The 12,706-nt window shown below is 35.7% G+C and overlaps 1 protein-coding gene across 2 annotated transcripts in view; it reads left to right on the top strand.

Annotated features, from left to right (window-relative positions):
• Positions 1 to 10,956, top strand: part of arid3a (AT-rich interactive domain 3A) — an 80,854-nt gene extending 69,898 nt beyond the window's left edge. For both annotated transcript variants that reach the window (XM_086004815.1, XM_086004817.1), the window contains exon 7: positions 382 to 10,956. In XM_086004815.1, the coding sequence (XP_085860941.1) occupies positions 382 to 536 (155 nt within the window). In that variant the 3' untranslated portion in view covers positions 537 to 10,956. The remainder of the gene's footprint in view (positions 1 to 381) is intronic.
• Positions 10,957 to 12,706: the final 1,750 nt, after the last annotated feature.

The following is a 12,706-nucleotide window of genomic DNA, read 5'->3' on the forward strand; positions in this document are numbered from 1 at the left end:
CATGCTTGTCACTTAGTTTTTTTTTAATGAATACATTTTATCTGCCAAACATTGATTTTTTTTTTTTAAAGCAAAGTATTTTATAAAGTATATCAGCCATTACAGCTATGTTTCTCATGATACTGGAACTTCTCCCCTTTCCTGAACTTCTTGTAGCCAGACTAGTTGTACCTGCTCCAAAGCCCTCTTCAGTGGTGTTGAGACAGCTAATAGAATGTGTGCACGGCTGACCTGGCGATGATTGTACATATGACGTGCTTATTTTACCTGACTGAAATGTTCATTGCAACCGAGTCACAAACATGTCGACAATCTCCAGTATTTTAAAATGGCATGTTTAGTTATGCAAGTTAAAGGATGTTTTACATTTTTTTTTAATAGGTGTTCTGTTTGGTCAAGGACCTGGAGTATCTGGTGTATCCAGCACTAAAGGAAATAGCAGCAAAAATAACAGTTCCCAAGGCACACCTGGTCTGTCTGTACCTCGTACACCTACCTCCTCATCATCACATACTTCGAACAACTCTTCACCGTGAGGCTGCAGCTATAACAATGCCAACTTCTTGAGCACAGTGCATCACCGCCAAACACTTTAAAAGGAGTTCTCAGGCTTTTAACTCTCAAGGAAAAATAAGTTTTAATCATCAGAGGTTTCATTAGAGTGGCTAAAACTGAGGGCCAACAGTTAAGCATAATCCAACTCTGCTTAAAAACTTTCTTGGGTTACTGATTGAGATCCAGGAGCAGCTATATACTACTAATACCTCAAGCATCTACTTAATCTTTAATCAAGAAGACTGATTTATCATTGGTTACGTTTTTCCTTTCAGCCAAATTCAGCATTTAAAGAATATATATGTATTTCCATGATGTGCTATTTTAATTGAGATTTATAAGTGAATATTGATATTTTTTGAAGGAAAAGAAAATTTCAACTACATCTACGATATTGCGTATTACTTTTTGGTATATTCAGTTACTGCCGAACAAGAAAGGGATAAGCTATTTCAATGTTTATCCATTTATATAGATCATTCTTATACATGTAGCAATATACAGACTTTTACAGCCATTCAACATATTTATTATATACATTACTTTTTTAATATATATTTTACTTAGTTTCATGACACAGGACCCTAATACAGTGGAGCTATCTTCAGATCAACTTTTTTTCTGGCAAATATAAATCGATCTTAAAGGAGCATTCCATTCTAATCAAAGTCTGGACCATTGTAAATATGGAAAAAAAAACAATTTTAGCAGTGCTGCTCTTGTAGTGTCTCCTTTAGTTCTGATGGTATACGTTTGTACAAATCTCCAAAGTGCTACATTTCTCTCTCTCAAATGCACCATTTTGAGTACTAGTGCAGCAGTGCTGGGACTGCAATTTGCTTCATGTTATGTGCTAAGAATTGGTGCGCTACCCACTAAATTTCCTTGAAATGACAAAGAACTAATCTCACATTTTTGGCTTGACATCTTTCATAAATATTGGTATCAGTTTTTAAAATTGCATTTTGATGAAGCCAGGCTGGAATTCTGCTAAATAATCTCCCTAAAGTTTTGCTATGACAATGAAGGGGAAAACTCATTCAGAGTCTACTGTCTGCCACTAAATATATTTGGTTTTATTTTGTAAATGCAATATTGTAGACTATTTTCAAAGTGTGCTAAGGACATTTTGCATAAGGTACGAGTAACAGCATTGTTGGTTATCAAATCACCTTGTTGATTGCGAGACGTACCTCAGCTGAAGCATTTGCAGAGCAATAAACATCCATTTTCCTTATAACTTTAGAAGTGTATGAAGACTTGTAGCCACAAAAGCTTTGTGCAGATATTGACTTTACAAGTTAGATCTTAAGTGTTCATGAGTGGGATTGGATTTGCTTGGCATTGATCTTTAGTGAGCTCCACTGCATTTACTGTAGTATTTAATGTGGCATTTGAAGTAAAATATTTTATACAGAGTCAGCTTTGTTGTGTTCATACTGTGAAAATATACATTTTTAGAGTGTAAGCCAGTACATCATCATTTGAAGCAGATATTATATAGAAAAAACTATTCTGCTTGAAGATTTAGCTGAGGTTAGATTTTGAAGACCTGCCTTATGCAAGTGCTTTATGTTCTTAGAGGATGCAGTTAGCAAGTTCAGTATTGTATTTGTAGATTTTCAACCAAGTACTTTTCTTCCACTCCCTCAAAGCAAGTATTTGTTGAACAGCAAGTTTTCCTTTTTCCATCTATTTACACTTACACTACAGTTTATTCCTATCAGTAGTCAAATGTGATGCTGTACTGCCTGCATCATGTCTTTAGCATGTTGGACATAGCATGCCAACATGCTGAAATTAATTTTGTACCATCGCACTGAAATGAATGAAAAGCAAAGATTGCTATATATTTACTTCTGTTACAGGTTATTAGGTTTTACTGGATGTACTTGGTGGGTGGGTGGGGGGGGTGGTGTGAAGTCATAATCTGGAATTATTGAAAGCTGGTATCGGCTGCTTAAAGAAACCATTCCCATTCAAATAAATAGAAAAGCAGGCAATGAGTTATAACATGCTAAAAAGCTGTTATAAGCAATGCTGATAGCCTGCTCTATTAAAATGTGCTTTATTACTCATATGGTTTCCTACAGTTTACAAAGGCAGTATTCCATTGTCTTGTCCTACCTCTGACTATTAGAAGTCAAATATAATTAACTTTTCTAAAATGTAATGCAAGTAAGGTTTTTTTTAAGTCATTGATGATGGTTGTATTGTGCAAATACTTTAAATCAATTAGGTTTCAAGTACAACAATTTAAAGATTGGAAAGGGAGAAATAATATACAATGGCTTTACAATAAGGCTGGCTGTTTGTTTTGAGTGCATAATGTAGAAATACTTAGACAATCATATCACCTGAGGAAATTTATAGTGCTAAGTATAACTAATCCTACACATGGAGTGTGTTTATAAAAAAAAAAAAAAAAAAAATTTTTTTTTTACCTCTTTCTGCCAATTTTCTTCCCTACCCTCCCTTTCCTCTTCTGAAGGCAATGTCTCCTTGCTTGGATATGGTTTGATAGGTAACCATTGCCCTGAGGCACCATACCCAGCCAGTATTGGCAGGCTTTTGGACTGTAGAGGACATCATAGCCAAGCTCAACCCAATCCTTACCCAATCCAATCTGCACACATGAACTTCCAGCAGGAGTTGCTGGCTAGTGATCAGTAATGCAAATGCTGGCCAACCCTAACCTAGAGCACTAAGGCCAGTTGTAGCTCCCCTTGAGATCCAGCTGTAATTGACCAGGTTGTGACAGTATTTTCTTAAGTTTTACTTTGAGTTTAAAAAAAAAGACTAATGCCTCTTAATGTGTTCACAAGACTGGGACCTGCTCAGTAAAGAAGGAACTTGCATATTTATAACACGTTTCACATCCTCAGACTGTTCCCAAGCACTTCATTGTCAGTGAATTATTTTTGAAATTTAGACACTTATATAGTCAAATGCGGCAGCTAATTTATGTATATTAAGGTCCTACAAACAGCAAATGAGATGAATGATCAGTTGATCTCTTTTTGGTGGTGGTATTTGAAGGAAGAATGTTGGCCAGAACACTGGGAGAACTCCTTGCTGTTGAAATAGTGCTATGGGATTTTTAAATTTTCATGTGAACAAGCGGACAGGGCCTCAGTTTAATATTGCACTGATAAACGGCACCTCTGACAATGCAGCACTCCTTGAGTACTGCACTGAAATGTCAGTTAAATTGTGTGCTCAAGTCCTAAAATGGGGTTTGGACCAAGCTCCTTCTGATTATTCAACTATTCAGTATTTCAGTCAACACTTGTTTATTTCTAGGTACCCATTTTGCAGCTAGAGTAATGCCAGATGCTTGTGAAATAAGGAAATGCTGAACATTGGTCATAATGATGATGGCTCAGATTCGTGTGTGTTCTTAAGGCAGTTGGCTAATTTTCTTTATCATAAATGTTTCCAACATTCAGTATGAACACATTTAAAGCAGGTTGTAATACACAATAAAAGTGTTAGATTATTTTACTTCCTGTAATATTTTCTCCAGGTTAACATAATTGAAGTAATAATGTAGCTGAATTTATTGATAATACTGTTGATTCTGAGATGTATAGAGATATGTAGCTTCATAAATTCTGTCTTTTTACTCTGGCACTAAAATTAGATACAGATAACTACCTCCTCATCCTTCTAAGATTATCAAATTCTATTTGGGAGTAGACAAAATTCACTGAATGCATTACCAGCTTGCCAGGAAGGATGAGCCTGGGCAATTGTTTTGCCCCAGTGGAGCTGCTTTTGGGTTTATTGGGGTGGGGGAGCTCGGGGGAGGGGGTAAAGGATTGCAATGAGGCCAGGACCTTGTCTGCCCTTGGGATCTTGACCTTTTATATTGCAACAAGATAGCAGTAGGAAATAATCTATTAAATATGCAATTTCCTGTCCCTCATAATAAAGCTTTGCTACTCTTTGCTTTCATTGCTGTGATAAAATGATAATTTATGTTCAGAGATAATAGTGCAGGGAGGTTATATTGGCTTTAAAAAAAAAAAAAAAAAAAAATCGATACGTTGTAGTTGACCCAGTGACCCAAGTCTTTTGGGGGATGGGATGGATCCTCAGTTGTTGCTGGCAAATGTGGCTCTTGCTTTTGTATGGCGACAAGCTGTGCGAGATTGATTTTTTTTTAATGTGATCTAATGCTTGTACAGCACATCAGAAATAGTGATAAATTAGTAATCTGAATGATCTCTCTTTGCCTAGTTGGTATGTGTAGTGAGCTTCACTTTTGGCTTTACTTCTTTATTTTTAGACACGATTCTGTTATTGAGTTTAATAAGTTTATATTGGTTTAGGTCAACCATTCCAGGGAACAGAACTTAATTCAACGCATATCTACTTGCTAGTTGATGGCTATTTTTCAATATTTGCCCCAACATTTTTTTAATAAGACGACATTTCTTATCTCTTTATGCTGGGTTATATTTACTTCTTCCATAGTTTTAACTTTCCTGAAAATGAAAAAGTACTGTCTTCAACAGCAGATACTGGGGAAGGTTTGTTGTGGTTCCTGTGTGTTAGTGACATTGTAAATGTAATGGGAAAATTTCTTCTGATTGCTATATCTGATGAAATGTTTCACTTTTGATTTTGCTAGAAATAGTAGTTATAAGGTTGTTAAGTGATTAGAGGAAATCTTTCCTTTTGCTATCAGAAACTAGCTGCTTGTAGACCATATAACCGATGACTAAAAAGAGTGAAAAACATATAAGGGACTCCGTGCCTTACACAAAATATACCCGCACCCTTTCTTCATGAACATTACCATTTAAATACTGCGATGCAGATAAGCATGAGCACACTTCAGATTTCGGAGTTGATGCCGTTAAGAATTAAAGGTCAAAATTAGCCTTTGAAACATGATTGCAGTTAATAGCTGTCAATCTTACAAGTCCAAAAGCAATAGCTGCTACTTTGTCAAGAGCTTTAAACATCACTGGATTAAATAGCGAGCTGTATTGTGTTACAAAACTGTCTCCACTGTATTCAGTTAATGCAAAACAAATGATACAATTGTCACAAATGTGCAAGTTTAGATAAACTGATCTTAATAAAAATGTAAAGACATATACTGCAAAAACAAAATGTGGAGAGTTGACTTCTGAATAATGGGTCATTCTAAAATGAGGGTAGATTTCATGTAGTTCCTTTTAGTGAAAATATGGTTGCTGCAAAAGGTTACAACCATTTTTAATAACTACATACTATAAGCACTTTTCAGCTCTACCCTTTTGCTTTTGATATTTCCCTTTGTTCAAATGTGCCCTGCGCTGTGTGTTCACAGCATGGAATTTATACTCTGTTTACACATTCAAGAGTATAATATGGTATTAGAACTATATTACTGAGACTCCTTGATGGGAAGGTTGTGGTACCAAGCCATACAGACCAGAAGGTTAGCTCTGCTAGGGTGACATTTGGGGCACTACATTTGGCCTTGGTGCCCATGGATTAGCGATGGGAGAAAATCAGCAAATATTGTTGCTGAAATGGGGAGGGTGGGGGGGGGGGGGTTGATTTTTAGAAACTTGGTATATTTACTCTCTAGAGTAAAACACAGTAAATTGCTAATCAGATACCACTTAAATTACTCTGCAACATGGACCCAGTACTCAACATAAACCTTGTGACTTCAAAAGTGGAAGTATTGTCCATATGCAAAATCCTACCAGTTTCTAGAGCTGCCTGGTTAAAATCCATAAATATGAATGGGATGAGCAAATCTGAACTTCAAGAAACAGTGTCAGTTTGGGTGAGTAATGTAAATGGGTATTAGCAGGGCAGTTTAGACCAGAAAGATTTTAGTACAATTTTTGAACCATCGTTAGTAATGTCTTTCGATTAGCTCCTCTGAGGAATTAGTCTAATAGTTAAGGGCACCATCCAGTTATTACACTAGGCCATAAAGACCATTACATCCATGTTAGTGCTATGTTGCCTGACCTCATTTGGCACAGAATGGGGGTGCTTCAGTTGGCATGAACACCCTAGTGTTAGAAAAAATCAGCCAAGATTTCTGCTTCTGATTGTGTTTGGTGATTTCTGTTGGAAAATGCATGTATTTTTACATTAGGTGAGGATGAGATTGGGGTACCAAAGGGCTGCCAATGCCTGTGAAACCATATCCCAGCGAGAGAGGTTGTGAGAAAAATAGTGCGGGAGAAAAGAAGGTCCTTTGTTAGCTACTGCATTTTTTTCCTATAACTTGCATTTTTATTTGTAGTTGATCTCTTTAGACTTGAGAATGATTGGCCACTAGTGTGCAGCTGATTTAAACCATATGACTTGGAGCTCTATAAATCAATCATAAGCCACTGCTTATTAGAATACACCCAAGTATAAAATTGTTTATGTAAAGAGCTGTCAGATGGGAAAAGCATTGGTCATTTCTGTAAACCAATTCACATTACAGATCTACTGCATTCCACATTAACTTTCAGAGTAGATTATATTAGTTAAAATTATACTTTTAAATAGATTTTAGGCTTCTCCAGACACTCCTTTAGTTTGCCCTATTGGGGTTCACAAGCATTTTAGCATAGAAACCATAATCTGATTAAATAAAGTTTTCATAACACATTTAAGGAACTCTTTACTGGACGTACTTTTAAAATTATTTTATTGGAAGCCCTTTTCTGCTTTCAAAATATGAACCACCTATCCCTTAACTTTTTTTAATCGATTTTTCTAAATTAAATTCCTTTTGCAAATGATAAACTTGGGCAAAGCCAACAGCCACAGCAAATTCTCAAAACTATAGTGTAAGTAAACTACATTAAAAAAAAACTCATGGTTCAGGTGTGCAATTGGCTTGTACATGGTCTTACAAAACAATTGTCTGTGTACATTAATATGCCAGTAGTTAGAGATCCCTACTCCTAAGAGTTGGCAACAGGAACAGCTTATTTATTTATGTATTTTTATTTAAGTGACCTTAAAGCCTAGTGCATTTGGATCCTGAATCTTGCACATTGTTGGCTTCAGTGGCAGTAAAAGGTTCATTGTTGAAGTGCGCGTGGGGGAATTTACTGTATCAGAGTTCCTTTTACCATTAGCACACCATATTCTGTGGATGTCAGCTGATTTTAAACGGACACATTAAAAAAATGACATGGCAGTTTTGGAATCCACAATTAATGTGAATGGAAGTATGAACAATATCTGCCTTACAGATTGAAGTTTGCAGTTGATTTATTTACATTTAATCTTTGCACAGTAATGGGTGAATTAAAAGTCTTCTGAATGCAGACCACTGCAATCTTAGAGGATGATGATGCTGGACTGGGTGACTCTTTTGGCTTTTAAAGGAACATTGGACTGGGACAGCTTAAACATGGATTTGCACTTCCAGTCTTTTATGAGCATTTGGTAGTGAAATTATGCTCTGACTAACATTTGTTTGCCTAAAACTGGTAATCTGTAATCAGGTGATCCATTATAGGTCAAAAGATTGAGATTGGAGTCTATAGTCAATTTGTTTAGATCAGTAAATTTGGAACCTACAAATGTTTGGTTAGCAGATTGATTTATAACCCTGTAATGCATGACTACTGTAGTGACCTGAAGCAGGTACCAATAAAAAATATGTTGTAATTTAGGCTAATTGTAGCCTGAATCACACTGGCAGTACATGGAGAATTAAGTTGCTTAGTGAGCTAGGGCCTCAAAGTCCAAATCACTGGGCCAGGCAGCCTAACTTTTTCTTGTTTTGTTTATAAAGCTTTATTGAATGTTGTTACAAACCTCTGAAAATATGATATGAATCATTTTTTTGTACGAAATGTATTTTTAATATTGAGTTACAGGTACTGTTTAACATACCTCACCGATAAAGTGATCAATATGTTCTTGCCAAACAGTAGCAGTTACTTTTCCTTTATATACTTGTCCATTATGTGAATGATTGGCTGTAACATCTTTGCTCAATAATCCTTCAGATTCACTTACTTTGGATATAATTATGGTTCCTAAGGACTTCCAACATTGGCAACGAATTGTGGAAAATTGTTATGGGGTTCTACTGGAGGTAGTAAATGGACAGAAAGGGAAAAATCAGTTTAGTTTCATTTGGCATTAAAAATTCCTGATGACAGGAACTAGTTTTAGAAGATGTAGTTACAGGTGCAAAACTGGATTTACATTCACTGCATTAGGCTTTTGGCTTCAAACCGAAATTATTAATGTAAACTAATTTGCAGTGATTTGTGTCCAGTCTTATAAGTGGACTTAAACTTGATTTTTGAACATACGTTTAACTTTTTTTTAGAAATTCTTTTCATTTTAAACCATTTGGCAGTAGCTACTACCCATTAATGAGAATTATAAAGATAAAAAGAAAAAAACTACAAATACTATAAATCTGAAATAAAACATAAAATACTAGAAATACAAGAGGTCCATCAAAGACAGGCTAATATGTTTGGTGCAGGCCCTATATCTGAATGAAGTCTGATAAAGGATCTAACATTAGTATAAATATATTTTTTCTCTTTACAGATGCTGCATATTGCCAGCATTTTCTGAAATGTAAATGTCCTCCTTTTCTATCCATTTACATAGGTTGGACATGTAAGGCCTTCAGATGTACAGTGGGGACTGTGTATAATAAGTTGACACAAGTCCTCATATAATGACTATATTCAACTCCAAACAACAAAATAGTAAAAGCCCACCTGTCTCTAAAGATTACCTTAGGCCAATCCCCAAAGCTCGTCATCATAGACTTGCTTTATGGGGATCTGGATACATCTTGATGAACTCTGTTGGTAGAACTGCCATCAAACTATGCTTGAAATTTTTACCTGTACTGTATTAAGCAGTTTTGCATCTTTGAACTATAGTATAAGTGAATCATGTGAGTTATTTTTAATTGCTATCAAAATATAAACCCAGTTGCTTGAATGGTTTCTTGCACTGTGTGAAGAAATGCCATTACTCCAATTTGAATGGTTTCTCAAAAGTTTTTATTATTTTGATCATTGGGTTCAAATATTGAAAATGTAGTTTTTGATTTTTATAATTTCTTCATTGTTTGTAGCGTTTTATGAAAAATTCTATCATCTGCTATGAGTTTCTTTAAGGATGACAATTGCTGTATACCAAAGACATAAATGAACACACACTTTAAAGAAAGCAAAAGCACTATGGAACGTACAGCTTTGATATTGTCCACTTGTGTATAGGCTAATTAACGCTATGCTGATAGAATTAGAATGAATAATGACTAATAAATATATACTTTTGTGTCAATGTGCTGTTTACAATCTAGTACTGTCTATTAGAGGCTAGATTGTGATTCTCAGGGGTTTTTGAAAACATTAACTGCTGTATATCTTCCAATGATTGTAGAAATCAAAATATTTACTCTAACTTGTAACTATTGTGCAAACCTATCTTACCTCGTGCCCTTTTTTCCCCATTTTTATTCATATTTTGTCCTATTTGTGGGAGTCTATTTTAATTTAAACAATTGACTAGGAAAATGAGAAATGCCAGTACTTGAGTTAAAGTTAACTGGCAGCTTTAAACTGGTATGGAAGAGGATTTCGAGTAGACAACTCCGTTAATGAGCTAGTACTGTCACACACATGCGGTTGAATAGCCTCCTGTGCTGTAAATTCTATGAAAACAAAAAGGCATTAAAGGATGAGCATAAACATAGTGTAAAGATGCCTTTTATTGACTGGTTTAGAAATGTTCTATCCCAGGTGAGATACCATATGCCTATGATGGGATTATTGAAAAAGTTGTCATAGTAGTCTGATGAGTAAGATAATTCAGAATATAACTAGAGCTTGAGAGAGTTGTATTCAAGTAATACAAGCAGGATCTGTTCCATGTTACAAATGTAAATTGAGGAATTATGAAAAATAAGTGTACAGTAATAAAGGAGGCATATTAATGTGGATGTTTTATTCCCTGTGATGAAAATGTGAAGACAGTTAGAAATTAAAAATAAGCTCCCACAAATAAATCTTCCAGTTTTTCTTTGTCCTGTGATGGTTTCTTTGGTTTTTATTTTAAATGTTGATATACTGAATATTATGTATCTGTTTTAAAATGTCACTTATTCTAACGGGTTAGAACAGGAAAATATATTTCCCAACTCAGGAAAACCACCACTTCAACTTATGCAAAGCTTAAACCATAAAATGTGATTTATCCCTTCCCTCCACCGCCTTGTTTTGCATTCACATTTCTCAATTGTACCGGTGTTATGTGACTGATCACTAGTGGTTTACATTTTATAATAACTACAACTTGTATTTAACCCTATGGATATTTAAAAGGATAAAAATGAAAATGTAAAATTTGACACAATATTGATAATAAACTAAAAGTTCTGACTTTTCCTGTTTTCATCATCTGCCTATTGGTGCAAATTGTGTCCTGTTGCAGCATAATGAAGCATAGTCTGAGATGTTGACAATAATTTGAAGTACCTGGTCTCTGTATTCAATTATTAATGAAAACTGTAAATGTGTTCTAGACCATGCACCCAGTTTTATTTTACCACAGCAATTTTTTGATTTTATGCTCTTTTTATACAAGTGACATAGCCATAAAATTCATACAATAACATTATTGTGATGTTTTTGTGAGGCTATTTTTGACCATCACCATATGACCAGGTATCTTGCTACTGCTTTTACTCTTCGTTCAAATCGCCTGACTAAATATGGGCAAAAATACTTTTTAAAAGAAACACAACACATCAAAATGAAGTGAAACATTTTCTCCCTCTTTTGGGTTATGTTTCAAGCTTTTTTTCCCCTTTCTAGTTTCTGTTAATTTTCTCCTTTCCTCTCTTGAAGTTGCTGACTCCTAATGTGGTTGGTTCTATGGATGCCAGGTGATCTCGCTTGTGCCCATTCTTCTGTAAGTGCTTGCAAGCTACTTACCAGTGGGCAAGCCTGAGCCTGCTGTCGAGCAACGTCAAGCTGGGGTCGCTAGATAGTGATACGGAGTTGGAATCCTGGCTTATTTTCTCTTCGTTGTAATCTGGGGGTACTGAGACCAATTGTACCACTTCTACTGCTAAGACTGAGATCATGCCAAGTCAGCATTGACGAGGAGGGGAACCTGGGACCCAATTGACTTAACCAACTGAGCCAAAGCTGGAGCTCATTTTTAAGAAATGTTTTGTACTTTTATTGTAGTGCATATTGTAATTGTAGATAAATATATTTTTCCTCTTCAATTCTCTTTCCACCCCCTCCGGAGAAGGTGGTTTGTGCTGAGTTAGTTTTGTGGGCTATGATAACTTATCCAGATGGGTATGCTTAATGTAATGGGTCTGGACAATGAGTGTCCATGGTTCACAGCCGAGCATAGGCTCACCTATCCTCGCCTTGCATTCCAATACCGTCCCTTCCAGCAATAATTGCTCGATTCCCCATTAGCCAGCGAAGCGGAAACCATTCTACCAGTAGGGGGCCTCACAAGCCAACAGCGCAGATTGGAAATTTGGGAACATGCGCACAATTTTCTGACCTTTTAATTGGAACATCATGGTTAGCCTGTGCCTGCATTTCTGATATATGCTGCTGTTGGGCAAAGCTCTTTCTTGGCAGTATAAACTTGTAAATTTACACTCTAGATCAACTGACTCGGCACATGAAGTACCGAGATGAGGTAATAAACTGGGAATGTCTTGGTGCATTTACTCAGTGAGCCATCTGCGGGTGTTATTAATATATTTTATTAGCTTGCAGCTGGAGTAGGGAAAGATTTATGTATACATTGTTGTATATATTATAAAAGGACAGAATACTTTGTATTAGCCTAAATTATTTACAAAAAATGTCAGGATAAAATCATGTATGACAGTAAAATAAGGCATTCAGGTATGATGGCCCTTTTAATTCATACATTTGTGGTGAAATATGATATGAATTATTTGGGACTGCACACTCAAGTGCGCAGTTTGGGGAAACTTGTGATGTATAAAATAACAGGTGCAATAAACCGCCCAATTGGCGGTTTCAAAACTGATTTTCGTTTCACAGTTATACATGAATATAAAACCATTGGGTATTATTAGGATGGGAGAATTTAGATTTGTAGTTTTATGTTTAAAATAATTCTAAGTTAATTGGGCATATGCTCTCCC

This window comes from Somniosus microcephalus, chromosome 13 (genome assembly GCF_052327205.1).
Source record: "Somniosus microcephalus isolate GS21.2 chromosome 13, FLI_Smic_1.0, whole genome shotgun sequence".
NCBI lineage: Eukaryota > Metazoa > Chordata > Chondrichthyes > Squaliformes > Somniosidae > Somniosus > Somniosus microcephalus.